General features: G+C 39.1%; 1 protein-coding gene across 1 annotated transcript in view; it reads left to right on the top strand.

Moving 5' to 3' along the window:
* Positions 1 to 946: 946 nt before the first annotated feature.
* The window catches only part of ASIC5 (acid sensing ion channel subunit family member 5), a 49,160-nt gene continuing 24,443 nt past the window's right edge, over positions 947 to 25,663 (top strand). Inside the window, exons 1-7 of the mRNA XM_061383877.1 lie at positions 947 to 1,047; positions 3,613 to 3,919; positions 14,521 to 14,758; positions 15,382 to 15,507; positions 18,309 to 18,458; positions 21,364 to 21,511; positions 24,186 to 24,242. Of these exons, the coding sequence (XP_061239861.1) occupies positions 951 to 1,047; positions 3,613 to 3,919; positions 14,521 to 14,758; positions 15,382 to 15,507; positions 18,309 to 18,458; positions 21,364 to 21,511; positions 24,186 to 24,242 (1,123 nt within the window). The 5' untranslated portion in view covers positions 947 to 950. The remainder of the gene's footprint in view (positions 1,048 to 3,612; positions 3,920 to 14,520; positions 14,759 to 15,381; positions 15,508 to 18,308; positions 18,459 to 21,363; positions 21,512 to 24,185; positions 24,243 to 25,663) is intronic.

The following is a 25,663-nucleotide window of genomic DNA, read 5'->3' on the forward strand; positions in this document are numbered from 1 at the left end:
TTAACAGACTGTAACTGAAGCTGTCATTAACCCCAAAGGAGAGCCCTCTAAGGGAGAAATTCATACGTTAAGATTGACCCTCTTCCTGAAATTTTTAATTTCGTGGTTATGGAAGTCATCCCAGGAGTTTCATTTACATCTCTTGAAATTTCTTAGCTTGCTTCCATATAAGAATAGTTTCAACTTAGAGTCCTGAGTTTCCAAGAAAATACATGTAACACATATGTTAAAGGTTAGTGATCATATGAAATGATACCATGGCAACTCTAAAAGGCTTTAAGTAGTGATACAGACAGTTCCTCAGTTCTGTCAAGAGATGGTGCCGTTTAAACACAACAATGCATAGTCTCCAGTTTATTATTCAATATAATAAATGCTTATAATTTCTCAGAATTGTTCCTATGAACAAATAACCAGCCTTTGTGCTCGATTGAGTTTGAATGCTTTCAACAACCATTTCCTCTCAAGGAGATATTTTTCTGGGGTTTTATTTTGTCATTTTCATTTGATTATTATTTCTGTTCAAAACCTTCATCCGCTATTTAGAAAGAAAATTCAACAAGGAAAAGGCATCTTTATCCCCACAAATTTCACTCCAACTGCATTTTGATTCAAAGTGATGTAAAGAGAGGTGGAAATAAAGAACAAGAAGACTTTCTCCCGGGTGAGTCTTCAGAGTCACATGGCCTGTTCAGGGGGATTCTAAAACCACAAATATCTGTAGGGATTGTCCCTTTAGTTCTGAGAAAATGGTTTCCTTAATTATACTTTTTGGTTTCACTCTGCCAGCTTCTCATGAGTCCACGGAGGCCCATAGCTGGTTCTGCCAGTGTGTTCAGCTTGCAGGTTATGCACTTTATGAAGCAAAGCATAGCAACACAAACATTTAAATTGCGCCCACGTTTTATAGCCTCAACTGCTGTATTTTATATAAAGGCCACAAAATGAGTATGGTTATTGATGGAAATTGGTTAGACCTCAAGGACTCCTGCTTATTGAAATTGGAGATGGAGCAGTTTGAGAAATCAAACACCCAGGCTAAGAAAGGTGGGTAAGGAGTAAAATCCTCAGAACAGGTAGAATTTTTATCTGTAAAAGCCAGAAATTAACAAAGGAAAAGGAGGTTATATTTTCATTGGGGAAATTTGATTTCCAATATTACTTGGATATACTATAAGTAATACAGTTTCTGTTACCTAGGAAAAGTGTTATTTTGTATGCAGGAGTCAAATATATGCAGTTTTAAAATATCCTTGTATACCAGAATCAGTTTTTGTAGTTTTATTTATTTGGTTTCTATTTATCATGTGCCTACAATTTTTATATTAAAATACAGCAAAACTTGTTTGATGTTCTTTAGAATGCTTCTGTAAAGATCAATATTCAATGCAAGGGCCACTTGCAATAATTACAAAGTATCCATTTCAGTGGAAAAGTAAGAAGTTTCTTGCTTTGTAGACTGGTAGACTCCTTATTAAACAAATTCTAATCTTCCTGACAGTAATACATGACCTTGTTACTTCACTATCCATCCAAAAATATTTTTAAGAATTCTTTTAATGCCCTAGCAAATGATGGAGAACACCCCAGGAAAGTCAGAGCAGTTGTCAAGAAGTAGATTTATAATAAATGAGCTGAGTTTTGACAGAGCTACTTAAAACTTACATTTTTCAGAGTAATGTTTACAACCAGAAACACTGCAGTTGACCAATTACTGATTTCTAGATCACTCTTCCCTTGTGGAAGGAAGGGCATCAGGTTCCTTGAGACTGAATTGTCCTCTGTCAGAGTCAATTCCGCACATGTATTGTAGCTAATGGATAAATAGTATGTAAACAAGCATTATTAAGTTTATTTTGCTCATCAGTAATAATAACAAAAGCTTTTCATACATTTCTGATTTTGCTCTGGAGCTGTGCAGTTACTATAAATACACATATTTAGGGACTTCCCTGGCAGTCCAGTAAGTTAAAATTCTGCTGTTCCACCGCAGGTGGCATGAGTTTGATCCCTTGTCAGGAAGCTGAGATTCCGAGTGCAGGAATATATGTATATAAAGAAAATGTGCTATGCTCAGTAGCTTCAGTCATGTCCAACTCTTTGCGACCTGTGGATTTGCGACCTGTGGACTGCAGCCTGCCAGGTTCCTCTGTCCATGGGATTCTCCGGGCAAGAATACTGGAGTGTTGCTGTGCCCTCTTCCAGGATATCTTCCCGAGCCAAGAATTAAACCCATATCTCCAGCGCCTCCTGCACTGCAGGCAGGTTCTTTACCCATTGAGCCACCTGGGAACCCCCATATATATATAATAAGTATGTATTAATATATAACCACATGACAGGATATATATATAATATATATATTATATATAACCTGTTTAAAATTCAAAAAATTTTAAAAAACCATTCGTGGAGATATTATAAGATCTTAGTACAGAGTCAAGCTAATCAGACTAATACGTAATTTCCTGCTCAGTGTACAATCTGTGTAAAACAATCATAAAATAATTTGTAATTGTGCCCTAATGCTTTGCAGATGAGATAGAGTCCCTTAGAAAATGTTCATAGGTGTCTTTATGTATCATTGTATATCCCATAACTTAAACTTAGTTAATTGATTAGAGACCTGGGGAATGTTAACTAATGATTTAATGAAACCTTTTGGAAATTAATTAATTTCCGATAAATTAATTAATTTCCAAAAATTTCCAATAAACACAATAAATTAATGTTGATTAGTTGATAGAAAGAATACTTCCTGAACTGAAACAAAGGATATAAGTTAATTCAGCTAATCATGAGCATTTGCGAGACTTAGAACTCATCTCTCTTTATTTATTTATTTATTTTTGGCTGCCCTGGGTCTTTGTTGCTGTCTGGGCTTTTCTCTAGTTGCGGTATGTGGGCTTCTCATTGCAGCAGCTTCTCTTGTTGTGGAGCATGGGCTCTAGTGTGCACGAGCTTCAGCAGCATGTTGAGTTCAGCAGTCACATCTCCTGGACTCCAGAGCACAGGCTCAGTAGTTGTGACACGAGAGCTCAGTTGCTCCACGGCATGTAGCCTCTTCCCAGATCAGGGACTGTGCCCATGTGTCCTGCATTGACAGGAGATTCTTTACCACTGAGCCACCAAGGAAGACCCAAGAACTCATTTCTTAAATGAGAATTTTAGACATGAAACTTTTCCATCTACCACATCACTACCAAATTAATAGAAAAACACAAGCTGCTAATATGAATTGAGTACTTATCATGGTCTGGGTGAGGTGCCAAGCTATCCCCAGGTGTTTTTTATTTAATACAACCAACTCATGAGGCAGAGAATATTTTTCCTATTTGACTAAAGAGAAATACACTATTAGAATAAGAAATGGGCTAAAGTAAGTTTGCATTAACTAGAGGCATTCTCTCATGAGAGGCCTCACCTACTTATTAGATCTCTATAGTAGACACTTCTTGACTCCTGAAGAATCTGTGCAACTCAAGATGAATTTTGAGTCCTTATGTGTACACATAAAAGGGAGCATGTTTAAAGTCATGTGAGTTGTGTTTTTCACATACAGTGTTAGGTTTTCCTAACTTATTGCTGATTTTGTCTTTGGTTGAATTTAAGGACTCTTGGAAAAGATCAAGCTCTACCTTTCAAAGAAAACTTTGCCACCTCACACTGACCGTAGGAAGTTTGACCATGACTTTGCCATCTCCACTTCCTTCCACGGAGTCCACAACATTGTCAGGAATCCGAGTAGGATTCGCAAGGTGATCTGGTTGCTGGTGGTCCTGGGCTCCATCAGTCTCCTCGTCTGGCAGGTATACAGCCGTCTCGTCAATTACTTCAGGTGGCCCACCACGACATCTATGGAGGTACAGTATGTGGAGAAGATAGAGTTCCCAGCTGTGACCTTCTGCAATTTAAACAGGTAAAAACTACACTTTTAATAAGTCTCTGTAACTTTACTAGGTATAATCTTCCTTGGATGACTGAAATAGTTTATTGTGTGCTATTTAATATACACAAAACCACTCGTGGTCTTAAATTGTCTTAAAAACAGAAATGTTGGGTGCTAAGAAGCTTATTGATTTCTTCTCTATTTTCCTTTTTTTCTTCCTTTTTTCCCTCCACAATTATATGCTAGGCTAAGCACCAAACCCTGTGGTTAAATAGATGTACAAGTCTTTATCCTTGCATTTAAAAAGTTTATTTCAATTAGCCAAAAACAGAGAAACATCAGCAATCACAATGCAATATATATGGTGACTGTAGATTACATGAAAGGTATGTGCAAGGACTCTGCGAGCACAGAGGACAGACAGGTGACGTCCCTGTCTAGGTGTCACGGAGTGTGAGTGTCAAAAGGTGGCCAGGCAGTTTGTAGGGGGAGATGAGGAATAACTTGAAGATACAGGAAAGCACTGTGCTAAAGTTGGAGATGTGAAAAGTTCCCATGTGTTCAGGGTGAGATGTTTATTGTGATAGGAACATGCCCAGCTCCATGGGCATGTGACCTGTGCACACACTTGGTTCAGCACTCTGTTGCTATTGCACCCTTGACCACAACTCCCTCCAGAGATCTGCAAGTCCCTGATTGCATACCAGGTCTCCTGTGGGGAGTAGGGAGGGAATTTCCCCATGAGGCCATTCATGAAAACCCTTGTTACTGCCTGTGGTCAAGCCTGAAATTCTGTACATGGGATTTTCACCTAGCAGGTGGGGGAGGTAGTTTCCTTCAGATTCACCACTAATCAGCTATTTGGCCATGGACAAATCACTTCACCTTTTAAAGTTTCAACTTCTGTGTGTACAAAATGATGTAATATCTACTTCATGCATTTTCTGTTACATTAGTTCAGGTGGTATATACACCATGTTGTCTCATCCCTGGGGTGGTTCTTTGGACAGGTGTTCAATGTGTGTGTGTTAGTCACTCAGTTTCGTCTGACTCTTTGCGACTCCATGGACTGTAGCCTGCCAGACTCCTCTGTCCATGAAATTCTCCAGGCACAAATACTGGAGCAGGTTGCCATTGCCTTCTCCAGGGATCTTCCCAACACAGGGATCGAACCTGGGTCTCCCACATTGCAGGCAGATTCTTTACCATCTGAGCCACAAGGGAAGCACCAGGGTTCAATATATAGTTGATATTACAGCATGGGTAATAGTTAGATTTATTTCAAGATATGTGTCAAGGTGCCAAAGAGTAAAACAAAACCAAAGGCCCCACAAAGATATTCAATACGGTTGCACCATACTGTATTTTAAATGGCATGTGTTCTTTTTTAAAATTTTATTTATTTAAAAACTTTTTAATTTCTCTACTTCTTTTTGGTGGCACCAGGTCTTCACTGCCGTGTGCGGGTTTTTGCTAGTTGCAGCCGGTGGGAGGCGGCTCTCTAGTTGCGGTGCACAGACTTCTCAGTGTTGTGGCTTCTCTTGTTGTAAAGCACAGGCTCTAGGGCGGATGTGCTCAGTAGTTGCATCTTCTGGGTTCTGGAGCGTGAGCTCAGTAGTTGTGATGCATGGGCTTAGTTGTCCTGCCACACATGGGATCCCAGAGCAAGAATTGAATTCACGTCTTCTGCATTGGCAGGCAGTTTTTTAACCATTGGACCATGAGGGATGTCCAAATGGTATATGGTCTAACAAAAGCAAGGCTGGTTGAAGATAGCCATTATTAAAAAGAAATTGCACATATCATTTTGAGTATGCCAGTGTGAGGACCTTAACAGAAATTTTCCCGGGAGAAACAACCATAACTGGTACAATTTACTCAAGAAAACAACCATTTAGAAGCTAATCACCAAAATATAGAAGCAACTCCTACAACTCAGTGAAATATTATTAGTGGTAAAAAAAAAAATAAGTTATCAAGCCATAAATAGATGGAGGAATCTTAAATAACAGTCAACATAAATTGCCCAACTTAGATATCAGACTTCAGTTCAGTTCACTCGCTCAGTTGTGTCCGACTCTTTGCGACCCCATGAACTGCAGCACACCAGGCCTCCTTGTCCATCACCAACTCACGGAGTTCACTCAAACTTATGTCCACCGAGTCAGTGATGCCATCCAGCCATCTGTCCCCTGTCGTCCCCTTCTCCGCCTGCCCCAATCCCTCCCAGCATCAGAATCTTTTCCAATGAGTTAACTCTTCGCATGAGGTGGCCAAAGTATTCAAGTTTCAGCTTTAGCATCAGTTCTTCCAATGAACACCCAGGACTGATCTCCTTTAGGATGGACTGGTTGGATCTCCTTGCAGTCCAAGGGACTCTCAAGAGTCTTCTCCAACACCACAGCTCAAAAGCATCAATTCTTCGGCGCTCAGTTTTCTTCACAGTCCAACTCTCACATCCATACATGACTACTGGAAAAACCATAGCCTTGACTAGATGGACTTTTCTTGGCAAAGCAATATCTCTGCTTTTCAATATGCTATCTAGGTTGGTCATAACTTTCCTTCCAAGGAGCAAGCGTCTTTTAATTTCATGGCTGCAGGCACCATCTGCAGTGATTTTGGAGCCCAGAAAAATAAAGTCTGACACTGTTTCCACTATTTCCCCATTTATTTCCCATGAAGTGATGGGACCGGATGCCATGATCTTCGCTTTCTGAATGTTGAGCTTTAAGCCCACTTTTTCACTCTCCTCTTTCACTTTCATCAAGAGGCTTTTCAGTTCCTCTTCACTTTCTGCCATAAGGGTGGTGTCATCTGCATATCTGAGGTTATTGATATTTCTCCCGGCAATCTTAATTCCAGCTTGTGCTTCTTCCAGCCCAGCGTTTTTCATGATGTACTCTGCATAGAAGTTAAATAAGCATGGTGACAATATACAGGCTTGACGTACTCCTTTTCTTATTTGGAACCAGTCTGTTGTTCCATGTCCAGTTCTATCTGTTGCTTCCTGACCTGCATATAGGTTTCTCAGGAGGCAGGTCAGATGGTCTGGTATTCCCATCTCTTTCAGAATTTTCCAGAGTTTATTGTGATCCACACAGTCAAAAGCTTTGGCATAGTCAATAAAGCAGAAATAGATGTTTTTCTGGAACTCTCTTGCTTTTTCCATGATCCAGCAGATGTTGGCAACTTGATCTCTGGTTCCTCTGCCTTTTCTAAAACTAACTTGAACATCTGGAAGTTCATGATTCACCTACTGCTGAAGCCTGCTTTGGAGAATTTTGAGCATTAATTTACTAGAGTGTGAGATGAGCGCAATTGTGTGGTAGTTTGAGCATTCTTTGGCATTGCCTTTCTTTGGGATTGGAATGAAAATTGACCTTTTCCAGTCCTGTGGCCACTGCTGAGTTTTCCAAATTTACTGGCATGTTGAGTGCAGCACTTTCACAGCATCATCTTTCAGGATTTGAAATAGCTCAATTGGCATTCCATCACCTCCACTAGCTTTGTTCGTAGTGATGCTTTCTAAGGCCCACTTCTCTTCACATTCCAGGATGTTTGGCTCTAGGTGAGTGATCACACCATTGTGATTATCTGGGTCGTGAATATCTTTTTTGTACAGTTCTTCTGTGTATTCTTGCCACCTCTTCTAATATCTTCTGCTTCTGTTAGGTCCATATCATTTCTGTCCTTTTTTGAGCCCATCTTGCATGAAATGTTCCCTTGGTATCTCTAATATTCTTGAAGCGATCTCTAGTCTTTCCCATTCTGTTGTTTTCCTCTATTTCTTTGCATTGATCACTGAGGAAGGCTTTCTTATCTCTCCTTGCTATTCTTTGGAACTCTGCATTCAGATGTTTATATCTTTCCTTTTCTCCTTTGCTTTTCGCTTCTCTTCTTTTCACAGCTATTTGTAAGTCCTCCTCAGACAGCCGTTTGCTTTTTTGCATTTCTTTTCCATGGGGATGGTCTCAATCCCTGTCTCCTGTACAATGTCACAAACCTCCATCCATAGTTAATCAGGCACTCTGTCTATCAGATCTAGTCCCTTATATCTATTTCTCACTTCCACTGTATAATCATAAGGGATTTTAGGTCATACCTGAATGGTCTAGTGGTTTTCCCCACTTTCTTCAATTTAAGTCTGAATTTGGCAAGAAGGAATTCATGATCTGAGCCACAGTCAGCTCCCGGTCTTGTTTTTGCTGACTGTCTAAAGCTTGTCCATTTTTGGCTGCAAAGAATATAATCAATCTGATTTCGGTGTTGACCATCTGGTGATGTCCTTGTTTAGAGTCTTCTCTTGTGTTGTTGGAAGAGAGTGTTTGTTATGACCAGTGCATTCTGTTGGTAAAACTCTATTAGCCTTTTCCCTGCTTCATTCCACATTCCAAGGTCAAATTTGCCTGTTACCACAGGTGTTTCTTGACTTCCTACTTTTGCATTCCAGTCCCCTATAATGAAAAGGACATCTTTTCTGGGTGTTAGTTCTAAAAGGTCTTGTAGATCTTCATAAAACCGTTCAGCTTCTTCAGCGTTACTGGTTGGGTCATAGACTTGGATTACTGTGACATTGAATGGTTTGCCTTGGAAATGAACAGAGATCATTCTGTTGTTTTTGAGATTGCATCCAAGTACTGCATTTCAGACTCTTGTTGACCATGATGGCTACTCCATTTCTTCCAAAGGATTCCTGCCCACAGTAGTAGATCTGAGTTAATTCACCCATTCCAGTCCATTTTAGTTCGCTGATTCCTAGAATGTCGACATTCACTCTTGCCATCTCCTGTTTGACCACTTCCAATTTAGCTTGATTCATGGACCTGACATTCCAGACTCCTATGCAATATTGCTCTTTACAGCATCGGAGCTTGCTTCATCACCAGTCGCATCCACAACTGGGTATTGTTTTTGCTTTGGCTCCATCCCTTCATTCATTCTGGAGTTATTTCTCCACTGATCTCCAGTAGCATATTGGGCACCTACCGACCCCGGGAGTTCCCCTTTCAGTATCTTAACATTTTGCCTTTTCATACTGTTCATGGGGTTTCCAAGGCAAGAATACTGAAGTGGTTTGCCATTCCCTTCTCCAGTGGACCACTTTCTGTCAGACCTCTCCACCATGACCCGTGCATCTTGGGTGGCCCCACACAGCATGGCTTAGTTTCATTGAGTAGACAAGGCTGTGGTCTGTTGATCAGATTGGCTAGTTTTCTGTGGTTATGGTTTCCATGTGTCAGCCCTCTGATGCCCTCTCGCAACACCTATCATCTTACCTGGGTTTCTCTTACCTTGGACATGGGGTATCAGACTTAGCAGACATCAAATCAGCTATTATAAATACAAATAATTGAAGAAACTGTGATTGAAGACATAAAGGAAGATATAATGTCTCATTAAGCAAACAATATCAGTAAGGACAGAAATTATACAAAGAACCAAAGGGACATTCTGGTTTTGAAAAGTGTATTACTGAAGTTAAAATTCACTACATCCATTAAGGGACTGAGCAATAGGTTTGAGGTGGCTGAAGAAAGAATCAGTGAACTGGAAGATAAATTAACAAAGTATGTGAGCTGAGAAACAGAGAGAAAAACTAAATGAAGGAAAATGAAAAGGGCCTCAGAGAAATGGGGGATACTAAAAAGCATAAAAATATATGTAAAATGAGAGTACCAGAAGAGGAGAGAAAATACAGTGGAAAAATTTCTTTTTAATATAATGTGTCAAAACTCCCCAAGTTTGCACAAAAATGTATCTTTAAAATGAAGATAAAATAAAAACATTCAGAGAGAATTCATTCTAGCAGACCCATCATACAAGAAATACTAAAAAGTTGTTCAGACTTAAAGCAAGTGAACTCAGAGAGTTTTCAAATCCATATGAAAAACTAAAAGCACCTGTAAATATACTTTTGCAATTTTAAAAGACATTATAAATGTGTGTTTGTTCTTGTTTCTTCTCTTGCTTGTTTTAAAATGCAAATGTGTAATACTTAGGCCCATAATACCTATAGATCACTCTATATAACAGCAGATTACACACTCTTCTCATGTGTGCATGCAACACTTTCTAGGGCAAGTTGTAGCAAGACCATAAAACAAGCTTCAATACATTTAGAAGATTTGCAATCATTCAGAGTATGTTTATCAACTACAGCAGAGTGAAATAAGTAGTCAATAATAGGAAGAAATTTGGGATATTAACTAATATATAGATATTACACAGCACACACGAAATAACCATGAAAGAAAAAAGTCACATGGTGTTAGACAACACTCTGAGATGAATGGAAAAACACACAGCGTACCTAAACTTACATTTGCAACTCAAGCAGTGCTGATCGGGAAATGCATGGATTAAAAAAAGAATGATCTCAAGGAAAATATTTAATACCCTATAATGTAAGTACTTTCATGTTTTTAGTACGGGGAGGGAGGTGGGAGGGGGTTCAGGATGGGGAACACGTGTACACCCGTGGCCGATTCATGTTGATGTATGGCAAAACCAATACAATATTGTAAAGTAATTAAAATAAATAAATTTAAATTAAAAAATTAAATAAAATACTGAAAAAAAAGTTTATTTTGCATAATCCAAATCTCAAGTCAATGATTTAAACTCTGGTGTTGGATGGTGGCATTAAGACAAAACTGATAGTGTACCCTGCAGTTAGATATAGTTAATATCCAGATGAAAAATGAGATTCAATAGTGTAGAAACTAAAATTGTAGAAGAGGAAAATTATGAATTATAAGAAAATTACTCTTTCTTAGGTAGCAAGTAATACATCATCAATACTGTGGTGGTTAGAGACATCTTCAACTCTCAAAGTCTGATTTTACAAATAGATACTTTGAATGTCAGTTCACCAGCATCTCACCAACACTCTTTAGCAAATGACTGATGGATCAGGAAAAGAACTTAGGTTGCAAACTCCCCTGTTCTCACAGCCCGTGGTCTTCAAACATTTTCCCTCATGTTCCATGTCAAGGAATTTTGAAAAACTATGTATTTCAGTTGCAAATTTTAAATTGGCAGCTAAAATTTTAACCATAGCTTTAAATAACTTAATGTCTTAGTTTTAGAAGATCAAAAATAAATATTATGAGATAAATAAATATTATGAGATAAAATATGATAAGGATTGACTATTAAGAATATTTGTGATTTTCTAAATATTTAATTACTTCATTGATAAAAATCATGTAAATTTTAACCTGTGTACATTTTTTAATTGAAGAAGGAAATGGCAACCCACTCCAGTATTCTTGCCTGGAAAATCCCATGGATGGAGGATCCTGGTAGGCTACAGTCCATGGGATCGCAAAGAGTCGGACACGACTAAATGTCTTCACTTCACTACATTTCACATTTTTTAATATTACAGTAATCTGGAATTTGCACACAACAACCCAGTTTCATTTAAAATAATATGCAGGAAATCCAAAAAAGAAGGAGTATATATATATATATGCATACAGGTAATTTGCTTTTGTGTACAGTAGAAATTAACACAATGTTATAAAGCAACTATACTCCAATAAAAATTTTAAAACCCTATTTTTTAGTAACTCAGAAAATAAATATGAAATGACAAATTTTATCATATTACTTCAACTTTTCTCAATTCAGAGGATCCAGTAGGGGCTCAAATACCCTATGTTTAATGCCAAGCTTCACCCTAGCCAGAAATATGTGCATAACAGGACAAGACAAAGTTTAAGGAGCTTTGATTAATTCTTAGAGGAGTCTTCCACCAGTGTTTGCCTTTGTTACGGGCCTTGAGATTGCGATACACCAGGTGCATTATATGCTAAGATTTGTAATGATTGACAGGTAAGAACTCTTTCATAAATTGGAGAAGAATCCTTGTGGGTGTTTCTTTTTAAATGCTGAGTTAGAGCAGAGGATCTGGAAATTGATTCTAACACACATACACTTGGATCTATTTTGATGGAGCTCAACAAAGGACTGAGTGAGGCATCAATGTGGACTTGAAATGAAGCTTACTCATTTGGGTCATATAATTTGGGGAAATGTACTTAGAGGTATAAACACACCTAAGAAAGACGGGTTTAGTAATTGGTTATCAGTTATTAAACTGTTTAAACATATTGATGTATTTTTATTGTTTTGTTTTACTAGACTTATCAGTATAGGAAATGAAAGAGTAAGACAAGCTATCACTAAACAAGGTTTCTGACAAATTATATTTGGAAGAGTTTTGGAGCTTGAATTAAAGTTGAAAATAAACTTGGAGCAAAACACTTAGATTTTACGCTAAACAAAAATGTCTCACAAGATTTATCACTTCCTTTGTTCCAAATAATGTTGGACTTTATTCACTAAGTTTAATTCATCCACCTAAATTACTCTATGATCTAACTATTAATAGTATAAAAAATAGTTCTAAAATAATGTTCTAAAATGCTCTCCTCTTTAACCTTTTAATATATTGTGCTCAGACCTCCTACACCTGTAATAATTTCTTCATTTCTCTGCATAATCATCATGAAAAGAGTGCAGTGAACATTGTATGAAGTGGTGTAGGATTCCAAGGTCGCAGGGCTTTGGAGCAGACCCTTGGTCCCCTGTCAGTCAGAGTTAGAAACCTGAAGCCAGCCAAAGGTTCATCCCTCCATTTAAAGCAAACACTTCTTCTTCACAAAATCTGTTACTAGTGTAGGTTTTTAACTCCTCAAAAGATCACTAAAAACACTTTTGCCCAAGAAAATCAAGGTTGTTAAATATATTCTAGTTAGATAAAATACCACAAGGGTGGAGGCTTAATAGTGTCTCTGAAGAAAAAGGAGGTCAAAGAGAATATTTATAGGGTTCTGGGACCTAGGTCAGCTGTTTTAAGAGAGGTCTTGCAAGGCTTAGAGCTAGTTACATAAGGTATTCTATTAAAAACTGGTCCAAAAAAGCTGTTTTGCATCTCTAAAAGGATATGCTGTTGGTTTGGTTGTCTTTTTTTTTTCCCATTTTTGGTTTTGTGTATATCCCACCTTGATTGAGAAAGGGTTTAATGTGACTGCCCTGAGAATGAAAAATTACAGTACAGATAATACAAAAGGAAAGTGAAAATAAAATATAGATTTTGTGACATAGAAGCAAAGTCACACACAAACCATGCACCGCGTGGTCCTGTATGCTCACCAAGAATGACATGAAAGTCGCTCTTTGTGACCCCATGGATTATACAATTCATGGAATTCTCCAGGCCAGAATACTGGAGTGGGTAGTAGTTCCCTTCTCCAGGGGATCTTCCCAACCCAGGGATCAAACCCAGGTCTCCCACATTGCAGGCAGATTCTTTACCAACTGGCTATGTATTTTATTCCATGCTGTTTGGCATCCGATTTGAGGAGAGAAAGTTTGTTCCATTTCAGACTGTGTAATAATATAATATAATATCCAAAATATGAAAATCACATTTTGAAAGAAGTTAAGGTATGAAAATAAAGAACCATACAGAATGCAAAGCAGAAATTGTCCAGCAAAATAAAAGAATTACAAGGCACTTATTAGGGCAAACACATTACTTCTGCTTTGATTGCCAGCAAGTTGCTTTGCCAATAATGAGGCATTTATTTAATAAATATTTACCTTACACTCTTCTAAATATGTTAGGAAAAGTAGTTTAATCATCTAAATGATTGTTTGACGTGTTATTAAAATATATCAATATATTAACCTTCATCATTGTTGTATTAACAAATACCAGTTTCATGAGTGAGGAAGCTATGCGACAGTGAGATGAAAAAGTGCACTGTCATAGCCTTAGATGGCTGTGACAATCAGGGCTCCATCCAAGAAGCAGAACCACTGTGAATGGCAGAAAACCAGGGGTTTACTATAGGGATTCAGCCCACTGAAACATAGGGGCTGGGTAAGCAGTCTTTGCAGGTCTGTTGCCTCTGTTTCTGGTGTTGGATCTAAAGTCAACAGGATCCGTGACTAGAAAGGGAGATAAATTTGAAATGAAGGAAACAAACATGAGCTGGGAATGTGTGTTTCATCTCTGATCCTGGTGGTGCCGGTGACCTGCAGGAGGAGTTGGCATCTTTTTCAGATTGCACCCGTGCTTGACCCAGGAACAGAAGCTGTCTGAGGAGACTGGACAGGGCTGGGGGAACTGCCCAGTGCAGACAAGCTGGGGTTGCAGATCCACATACACAATGTACAGAACAACCACAACTCCACTCTGCAATGAACTGCAGGTTGTAACCAGATGCAGACAAGAGGGATAGGTTTAGCAATGCAGTTGAGGCAGACACACAGATTCAGCATAGAGCACAGCAGGGCTTGGATGTGAACCCTGGAAATCTGATTCCTATAGTGTTAACAATTCCTAATACCTCTCTGTGTTGGGTGAAGATCCATTTGGATGTATCCAGAGCAAGGTCTGGAAGGTATTCTAGGTAAATGAAACTATATGTAGAAATTCAAGGTAGATTGCAGCAGGTGACAAAGACCTCTTAGTAATCCAATTTTGCTTGAATGTATTACAAATAAGGGAAAATATAGGAGATAGGAGGAGAAGATGATAGAGTTCAGATACCATCTTTGAGATAACAACAAGTGTTTATTATTCTAAATAGTGCCTTTATTCCCACAAATAGGTTCCAAGCAGGAGCTGCAGCCACATTTGGCATTATTTTTTTCTTATGGAATATTGTATCCAAAGTCCTTCATCTTCAGGAAATCAGTACCAATTCTACTGGCTCTAAAGAGGCTATTGATTTCCTCGCAAGTGAGCGAAACTTCAGCATTACAGAATTTGTCAAGGAAAATGGTTTTTATCTCAACAGCAGCACATTGTTAGAATGTGAATTTTTTGGAAAGCCATGTGGCCCAGAGGTAATGTTGCAATATTTCTTCAAATTTCATCAATATAACAAGCTACTTCTTTGTATTATTTTGCATTGAGGTAAAGTTTACTCCCATGCAGAATCAGTTTAAATTTGCTCCAAGATCACATGTCCTTAGCTCAGCCTTATGGAATCAGGAGGTGTGAATACATATGGGACATGCCTCCTTTTTCATACAGTTATATAGGGAAAGATAGAGGACAGAAATATTTGGTGATATTTCTTGCAGGATTGTCCTTAAAGGGAAACCCCTATCTGTGGGTCCAAGTCCCAGCTGAGGATTCTACCAACCATAGGTTGAGCTGTACTGTGGTGGGTATTTATTTTAAAACAATGTGTCTATGAAGTTCAAATCCCTGTTGTTCAAGGGTCAACTGTATATGAAAATGTCTCAACTAGATAATCAGATACAAATTGACAGGTGCATTTTACAAAAAAATGAAAACTGTTTTTGGAATACAGACTAAAATCATCAGATTTCTATTTTTCCTGCTGTTTTTGCCTTCTCACTCAGCAGTATGATTAAGAAAAGAAAGTTACAGGCATTTAAACTTTGAAAGGACCAAAATACTCACCTGATTGTGTTTTCTTTGGTTTATTTTCATATTGGAGGATTTTGCACATGTCTTCACTGAATATGGAAACTGTTTTACCTTTAATCATGGTGAAAATATCCAAGCAAAGGAAAAAGTGAGTGTTTCTGGAAGAGGCTTACACTTGCTCTTCAATGTCAATCAGGTATTGAATTTCTTTAAACTTCACCAAGGTTTAAGGCAAAGAAGAATGCACAGGAGTTTCAGGATGCTGTGCCCTGTTAAATCGTTCCCACGTGTCTTTTTTTTTGTTTGTTTGTTTAATTAATTTAGTCAAGACTCCCATGATGAAAATACAGACTTGGAGATTGAAAAGGTACAGTTTAGAGGAATAACCTGGACTTTTTTAGCTGTATTACTTACTGTCATTTTTATGATGCTGGAAATGTTCATGTCACAAAACAAGGAAACTAAAGATTTCTAAATCTCAATGTGTATAGTAATTTAAGAAGACCTATGTATTTTTAATGTTCAGATGATGTTTAGATTTTCATGAAAATAGGCAATATGTTTTAGAAAGAAGCCATTCAGAGATATTTGACAAACCATAGAAATCTATAGTCTGATAAAGTGATGAAAAATATTGCTTTGCAAAAATATTGTATCAGTGGGCTTTGCCTAAGCCAGTTTTGTAAATCTGTAATTGGTGTAAGTAGATTCTAAGTGTTTAGACCTAGGTGGCAGCTGTCCAGGCTCCTTAGAAATTCAGAGGTGTTCCTTCAAGACTACCTGGTGTAACTCTCACCCAAGGCTGATCCTCACCCTCTATCTTGCACAAGCATTTGTAGTGTTACACACTTAGAAGTATTCCATTGTTATGATTTGGTAAGTGAAGATTTGAAATGCTATTGAATGAAGTATTCAGAATCACACAATTAATGGTAGAGGTGAGAAATAAAAGTAGCATCCCTGAATTTCACCAAACTACTCCCCAATCCAAATGAACAAGGCAATTGATTACTTTCCAGGAATTTCTGCTAAGCCACACTTCATAGTTTCCCCTGTATCCCATTCAAGAGTCCACAGCACTGCACATTGCGATATACACAGCCAGGATTGTATATCTAGTTCATTGATATTTTCAAGTTATTTAAATATAAGCCATATGTTCGCTTCAAATATTATATAATAACTTCTACAAGCTAGAATTTCCCCCAGTGTTTTTAGGGTGCAATTAAAATCTGCAAATTCAGTGCAAAGTTCCATAAGTAAATAGAGCTGAGATATTTCTCCAGACTAGCAGTTAAGTGTTCCTTAGAGAGGTACAGTGGGGCTAGGAGAAATAGGGTCCTGAGTATCAAACGCAAGTTTATTGTTGTTATATGTGCAGTTAACTTGTTCACAAGAAAAATCATCCTAGTCCCTCATCAAGGCCACCCCTTCCCCTTATAGCTTGAAATTATAACTAATAAAGTCACCAGAAGTTTGATCTTAAATTTCTTTTGCCCCTCTGACAAACCGGCTGCTTTGGGTCCTGCCTTTTGGAAGTCGAACTGCATCTGGTGCTCATGTCTGCACTGGTGGGGTTCCTTTCAGCTGTGCTCGCTGCTGTGGGTTGGTGAAACAGGCTCACTGTGACCCCTCCTTGGGAGTGTGCTCTTCCTGCCTCAGAGTTACAGGAATAAACACAGTTGAGTCGCTCAGTCGTGTCTGACTCTGCAACCCCATGAATCGCAGCACACAGGCCTCCCTGTCCATCACCAACTCCCTGAGTTCACTCAGACTCACGTCCATCGAGTCGGTGATGCCATCCAGCCATCTCATCCTCTGTCGTCCCCTTCTCCTCTTGCCCCCAATCCCTCCCAGCATCAGAGTCTTTTCCAATGAGTCAACTCTTCGCATGAGGTGGCCAAAGGACTGGAGTTTCAGCTTTAGCATCATTCCTTCCCAAGAAATCCCAGGGCTGATCTCCTGCAGAATGGACTGGTTGGATCTCCTTGCAGTCCAAGGGACTCTCAAGAGTCTTCTCCAACACCACAGTTCAAAAGCATCAATTCTTCGGTGCTCAGCTTTCTTCACGGTCCAACTCTCACATCCATACATGACCACAGGAAAAACCATAGTCTTGACTAGACGGACATTTGTTGGCAAAGTAATGTCTCTGCTTTTGAATATGCTATGTAGGTTGGTCATAACTTTCCTTCCAAGGAGTAAGCATCTTTTGACAGCATGCCTCCAAAAGCCCTTTCTGATCCTGATCATGAAGAACTACTGGCTTCTTAGGAAAAAAAAGAGAAACAATAAATCAGAAATTTGGTTTTATGATGATATATGAAAACCAACCAAGAAACCTAACCAATAAAGCAAAGCTTGAGTTCCTGAAATGTATGCTTTTATGTAATGAACAATTACATATATATATATATATATATATATATATATATTTGTTTTCTTGTAAAAAAACTCTTTATCTGACATAAGATTTACAGGAGAAAAGCACTAGTGCTAAAGAAGTAGTATAAGTCTTCACTTTTAGGAGAAAATAAATTTGAATTTTAAGTCAGGTCGAATATTTTAATTGCAAAGAGAAGCAGAGGGCCAAAGGATTTTCTGAGACAAATAAGTAAAGAGAACAGCCAAAGAGAAAGAAACTAAAGAGGCAGGTGAGGAGAGGGCCAGGGGAACCAGGTGGCTGACAGTCAGGATACGATAAGTTCTGTATTTCTATTCAAATTGCCTCAGGCAAGAGGTGGCCTGGAGAAAACGGCCAAGGCCTTGATGTGCAGTTTAACCGTGAAAAGTAGGTCTTTAGGTGTTTAATTTTCACAGCTTTTATATAAAAGGAGCTCTCATATTGACATGAAGTATTTGATTTTTAAGTTATTCAAATGCTATCATGAGATGATAAAAATCAGTCTTGAACTCTGCACAAAATTCTGCACGAACTCATCTTGTGCATAATTGACATCAATTTGTAATCTGGGAAGAAATACTTGTTTGTTTCAGGAGGAATTTACTGATGACCCAACCCTTGGCTTTGTCGACGCTGGGATCACCTTTGTTATCCATTCACCCATGAAGGTGCCGCAGTTTGATGGTTTGGGCTTGTCCTCACCAGTGGGAATGCATACACGGGTGACCATCCGCCAGGTGAAGGTAAATATCAAATAAAGACGTACATATAATCACAAAATTCAGAGTCTGAGGGATCTCTGACCCCCAGCTAATCAGAGGAATGCAAAGCTTGGCACATCAAGAAGCAGTGCCGGTGTCTGCCTTTCCTTCTTCCTGATAAATAGAGGCTGTGTCCCTCAGTGGGGTAATGACCCCATAAATACATAATAACACATTTCATTAGAAACTCTTTTCTCTCCTGCATTTCAAACATCGCCAGAAATTCAACAGTTTCAGTTCAGATACTTTTCCATTACTGGGAGCCTCAAAAACAGCAAATTCACAGATACAGTTTAAGTGAGGGCTGGGAAGCCCAGCAAACCCAAGTCAACTTTGAATTTTATTTGAGTTGAAAATGGACATTAAAAAGGAAGCCCATGTGGCTGAACTGTACTTTTTCTCAACAGGACTTTGTAGGAAGGAAAAAGTCAATGGGCAGAGCAGGTCTTAGAATCCCAGTGTCTAACAGGTTTCCACTTTCCAGCCCCTTGCTCTGTAATTTTCTGGGTTAACTTCCTGAATTTCCATCTCCTCTCTGCACACTGAGGGCCAAGGGCTAGTGTTTCCTTTCACAGTTACTCTGTTGTTGTTCAGTCACTCAGCTGTGTCTGACTCTTTGTGACCCCATGGACTGCAGCATTCCAGGCTGTCCTTCACCGTCTCCCAGAGCTTGGTCAAACTCATGTCCATTGAGTTGGTGATGCCATCAAACCATCTCAGCCTCTAACACCATCCAACCATCTTCTTCTGCCCTCAATCTTTTCCAGCAGCAGGGTCTTTTCCAATGAGTCGGCTCTTCGCATCAGGTGGCCAAATCACAGTTACTTTGAGGTTTAAGTGAAATAATATAAAGAAAACATTACCATATTGCCTGGCCAGGCTTCAGCAATATGTGAACCATGAACTTCCTGATGTTCAAGCTGGTTTTAGAAAAGGCAGAGGAACCAGAGATCAAATTGCCAACATCTGCTGTATCATGGAAAAAGCAAGAGAGTTCCAGAAAAGCATCTATTTCTGCTTTATTGACTATGCCAAAGCCTTTGACTGTATGGATCACAATAAACTCTGGAAAATTCTGAAAGAGATGGGAATACCAGACCACCTGATCTGCCTCTTGAGAAATTTGTATGCAGGAAGCAACAGTTAGAACTGGACATGGAACAACAGACTGGTTCCAAATAGGAAAAGGAGTACGGCAAGGTTGTATATTGTCACCCTGCTTATTTAACTTATATGCAGAGTACATCATGAGAAACGCTGGACTGGAAGAAGCACAAGCTGGAATCAAGATTGCCGGGAGAAATATCAATAACCTCAGATATGCAGATGACACCACCCTTATGGCAGAAAGTGAAGAGGAACTGAAAAGCCTCTTGATGAAAGTGAAAGAGGAGAGTGAAAAAGTGGGCTTAAAGCTCAACATTCAGAAAGCGAAGATCATGGCATCCGGTCCCATCACTTCATGGGAAATAAATGGGGAAATAGTGGAAACAGTGTCAGACTTTATTTTTCTGGGCTCCAAAATCACTGCAGATGGTGACTGCAGCCATGAAATTAAAAGACGCTTGCTCCTTGGAAGGAAAGTTATGACCAACCTAGATAGCATATTCAAAAGCAGAGACATTACTTTGCCAACAAAGGTCCGTCTAGTCAAGGCTATGGTTTTTCCTGTGGTCATGTATGGATGTGAGAGTTGGACTGTGAAGAAAGCTGAGCGCCAAAGAATTGATGCTTTTGAACTGTGGTGTTGGAGAAGACTCTTGAGAGTCCCTTGGACTGCAAGGAGATCCAACCAGTCCATTCTGCAGGAGATCAGCCCTGGGATTTCTTGGGAAGGAATGATGCTAAAGCTGAAACTCCAGTCCTTTGGCCACCTCATACGAAGAGTTGACTCATTGGAAAAGACTCTGATGCTGGGAGGGATTGGGGGCAAGAGGAGAAGGGGACGACAGAGGATGAGATGGCTGGATGGCATCACTGACTCGATGGACGTGAGTCTGAGTGAACTCCGGGAGTTGGTGATGGACAGGGAGGCCTGGCCTGCTACGATTCATGGGGTCGCAAAGAGTCGGACACGACTGAGCGACTGATCTGATCTGATCTGAAAGGATCTTTGGTGGGGCTAAACCACCACCAAAGGATCTTTTCTTAATTGAAGTTTAGCTGATTTACAATGTTGTGCTAATTTCTTCTGTACAGTAAAGTGATTCAGTTATACATATCTATCTATCTATCTATATATATATATACATTCTTTTCCATTATGATATATCACGGGATATTGAATATAGCTCTGTGTTATACAGTGGGACCTTGTTGTGTATCCATTCTATATATATACTAGTTTGCATCTGCTAATCCCAAACTCTCAGCCCATTTTCTCCCAACCTTGGCAACCATAAGTCTAGTCTCATGTTTTGATTCTGTTTTAAAGGATCTTTTTGTGTGTATAATTTTGGTTGCCATTTTGTGAGTGGGTTGATGAATATGCTAAAATATATCAATAAATTTTTTTTTCCTTGTAGGAGTTCAGTTTTAGAGCACTTTGTCTGATTTTATTGATTCACTACAGGTACAGGCATCACTGACTCAACTGACATGAGTTTGAGCAGACTCCAGGAGATGGTGAAGGACAGGGAAGCTTGTCATGCTGCACTTCACGGGGTCGCAAAGAGTCAGACCCGACTGAACGACTGAACAACACAGAGCATTTAGGGCGGATACTAAAGGGCAAACAGTAGACTTAACTTCAGGGGTTTTCAGGTTAATAGAGTAGGCATAGTGGACAAATGTAGTCAACTAAAGAATATCAAAGGCTTGAGAGAAAAGGAAAGGGATATATTGAGTCAGACAGATCTCCTGACCCGGGTGTTTATTTTGTCTTAAGACAGTCCATCAGGAATACCCTTGGGGAGAATGCAATCCCCACATGAAACTGCAGAACTTCAGGACCTATAGCACCTCGGGCTGCTTGCAGGAATGCAAAGCTTGGCACATCAAGAAGCAGTGCGGATGTCTGCCTTTCCTTCTTCCTGGTAAATAGAGGCTGTGTCCTGTTCTGTAACTCTTTACTTAATCTGAAACATGGAAATAAATGTATCAGAAAGCTGTTTCACATTCTTAAGTAATTCTATGCTGGAAAACCATCCACCTGACAAATAAGTCTCCTAGCAGGGATATCTAGAAAAGAAAAGAGCCTTGTGTTGTCTGAGCCGGTCCCCAAATCTGATTTCAACATTTTCAATTGGGTGCTTTTAAGCTGCTCATCAAGATTTTTCTCAGTTTGAAAGAAACAGTAGATCATCTTACCAATGCTGAATATTTCCTTGTTGAGACCTTTTTGTTGTTGTTAGAAAGACTCTGTAGTCTCCCTTTGCATCCAATCTGAATGCTTTCAGAGCCACGGATGTCTGAGCCGAGCCCCGGACAGGGCATTGGAGCAGGGTGGATGGAGCTGGCCTTGCACTTAAGTTCTGCAGCTCCTGGAAAGTAAGGAGCAGCAAGATGTATCCAACCTGCATGGCCTGACAAGTTATAACAGGGGAGTGAGTATGCAGGTGGTCTCAAAACTGCTTGACACAGAACTCACTCCATGTAACAGCCAGATATTTCTATTCAGATTTCCTTCACCCTATTCTCCAGTGTATTTATGAAGAAGTGTAGAGTGATTTAAGCGGTGAACCAGTCTAGTCCTACAAGTTTACCAGTTCCCCATGAGATGGCCCATCACATACCACACACACACACACACACACACACACACACACAAACACTCACACACACCACACACACACTCACACATGAACATGCTAATACTGCCCCTATAACAGGGGTTGCAACTCGGCAGACGGCTTCTCAGAAATTTTGAGAATCGTCACTTCCTTCTTTCCAGAATTTTTATTTTTGGTCTTGTGGCTCCTCCAAAACTGGCATTCTATAAAAAACTGCTAATTCTGGCTCTGATTCTCATTCCTAATTACAGAAAATTCCAAAGTTACAGGAAAGGGTCTAAATTGATATATGAAAAATAATGTTACAGTTTTAAAATGTATCATTTCTGACAAAACAAAACAAAGATGAAATAACTAATAAGAATCAGACACTAGGCAAAATGAAACGTAAAACACAAAGCATGACATGTGCACAAACTTTGGGGTGCTTGCAGAAACATAGCTTATTTGATTTGATCCTTAGTTATACCTCTAAGTCTGCTTACAGATGAGGAATGAGATTTATACACATTAAATGAACTAGCTGAAGAACTCCCAGTAGCAAATTGTAGAGGCAATTCTAAAAATCAGCCTTTCAGATGTGGGTCATTTCCAAAATTTCATCGTTCTTGATGTGTATATGTCCCATTGCTTCAGTCCTGTCTGACTCTTTGCGAGCCTGTGGACTGTAGCCTGCCAGGGTCCTCTGTCCATGAGATTCTCCAGGCAAGAATACTGGAGTGGGTTGCTGTGCCTTCCTCCAGGGGATCTTCCCTACCCAGGGATTGAACCTGCATCTCCTGCATTGCAGGCAGACTCTTTACCACTGAGCCACCTGGGAGTTTAAACTCACTTTTACATTTATCATCTCATTTTTTTCTACGGTGATTGTAAGGTGTGCAAATCACCATTTTACATATGAAGAAACCAAGTTTCAGAAAGTGGCTTGCTTAAGCATTACTTCTTGGTAATGAGAGAAATATCATTCAAGAAGTAAGCCACAGTGTGGTAAGAGAAACTTCTTATAGACTCAGTGTTCAAAGTAGACTTTTCTTTTGTATTTTCACTTCTTCACAAAGCACACTTCCCCCTTGTCAGCTGAACTTCTCCACAGACTGTAAGTGATGTTCTCTGTTGTTTGTTTTCAGGACCATTGAATAAACATTGAGCTTACCCCAGAGATGCATGGGTTATAGCAAGAGACAAGTGCTGCATTAAGGTGAAAAGACTGAAGTTTTAGAATCAGCCTGGGATGAAACCCAGTTCTGATTGAGATTGATTCTTTCCCAAGGTTCACAGCAGGTGCTCCACAGAGTGCTACTTCCCTGCCCCATCCTACCACTAGACAGGCAGCCCCACCAGGTGCGTGGGTTTATGTATATTTAAATCAATGGATATAGGGAGCTGGACAGAAGGTGAAGAGATAAGTCTAAGCCCCCTACCTGCTTAGGCAAGCCACTTTCTGAAACTTGGTTTCTTCATTTGTAAAACGATGATTTGCACATCTTACAATTACTGTAGAAAAAAAATGAGATGATAAATGTAAAAGCGAGTTTAAATTCCAAAGATATGAACAGTTGAAAATTATTATTCCTACTTTCAGTTCAGTTCAGTCTCTCAGTCACGTCCAGCTCTTTGTAACCCCATGGACTGCAGCACACCAGGCTTCCCTGCCCTTCACCAACTCCTGGAACTTGCTCAAACTCATGTCCATAAAGTCAGTGATGCCATCCAACCATCTCATCCTCTGTCATCCCCTTCTCCTCCTGCCTTCAATCTTTTCTAGCATCAGAGTCTTAAGATTTTAAGTGATATGGACAAATGGAAAGAAACATGGAGGAAACAAAAACATTATTTTCTTCTTCCCAGTGTGCATTTTCATTGGGTATTGTATTTTCATACTAGCTTTTGCAAAATGATAGATGGAGAGTGTTTTTGTCATTATTTCACTCATTTCATAAAATGTAAAGTCTCTATATTTACCCTTTTTATTTTTAAGGAAATGGGATAGAGTGTGACCTACAAAAGTTTTACAACTGTGTGTCTCCTATACTTGGTAAGTGGCTTAATTTATTTCTTTATTTTCAAGATTTATATGAAAGCTGCTCAGAATCATACAAGACTCTAAATCATACTATAGATAGTTCAGAAATGAAAAAAAAAAAGAGACTATAAGAGGTAGGTTTTCAATGTTCTTAAATTTAATAACAATAGCTTACACAGTAAAACACAATGAAAAGCCTTTCTTATTTCAAAATACATCTGAATCAAAGATATGCACTATCAAAGTAAGAGAGCTGTGGTTTTTACTTCTAATTTTTTTCAACTGTAAACATTTTTATAATGAAAGTAGCTTTGTTGGGTTTTCTTCTTACATACATAAATCACGCTTGTTGTGATTAGTTCAAACATTACAGAATAGGAAAGAATCACTTGAAAATCAATAGCAATAGCATCACTTTGAAAATTACTGTCACAATTTAGGTGACCATTCTTTTCCTCATTCATTTCACTATATGTAACTTATACAGAAGTGTGTATGGGTAGTTTTTACATAAATGGAATCACAACGTACATGACACACATACTGGGGACAGCTTCCTCTTAAACAGCATTTTTTCACTTATATATCTCTTACCTTAACTCTCAACCAATGTTAACACTCCAGCACATTCTACCATAATTTTCTCCACAAATATAGTTTTCTATTTATGATTTTAAGTCATTGGTTATTTTATTAAAATGGAATCATACTATATACCCTTCTATGAAACTTGCTTGTCTAACCTGTTGCAGAAATATCTCCAGGACAGCAGGACAAGATTTCAGAGACTCCTTTGAATGGCTGTAAAATATTTCATGGAATGGGCATGGGTACAAATGATCTTATATTTTTAAACAGCTTTACAAGCTGAATATGCAGAAGTCACATTACTAAGTGAAGAGTTAAAGTTACATTGTCAAATTTCTTGTCATTTCCTATCCCTGAAAAAGGATGAATGTGAAGTTTGGGGAAACATTATGCATGTAGTTACTTCTTGGGGGAGTTTTATGGGAAAATGGGATCAGAGGAGTGCATGTGTGTGTGCGTGTGCATGTATGTGCCTGTACATGTATATGTGTGTGCGTGTGTGTGTGTGTGTAGGGAAAACATGGAGGTTACTGCCAGTCATCTTTCAGAACAAGGGGATGCCTACAAAAGTCATGCTCAGAGGAGTATCAATAGGAGAATCTAGAGAACAAGCCCAAAGTTGGTCCTTATTCAAGGTCTTGGTGAACAAAGGATTCACAGGAAGGAGTTTCACTAACAAAACCACAAGGAAAACAAGAACTGGAACATTTGCTGAAAGCAAAGAACAGTGAGATGGGCCCCGGCACTGGTCCAAAAGTGCCTGTGGGCAAACACCACTCCCTTCCCGACACACTCACATGGGTGGTGTGGTTGCTGAGGAGAAGCCAGAGGACAGGGAACTGAGT

The sequence above is a fragment of the Bos javanicus genome, chromosome 17, assembly GCF_032452875.1.
Source record: "Bos javanicus breed banteng chromosome 17, ARS-OSU_banteng_1.0, whole genome shotgun sequence".
NCBI classification, from domain to species: domain Eukaryota; kingdom Metazoa; phylum Chordata; class Mammalia; order Artiodactyla; family Bovidae; genus Bos; species Bos javanicus.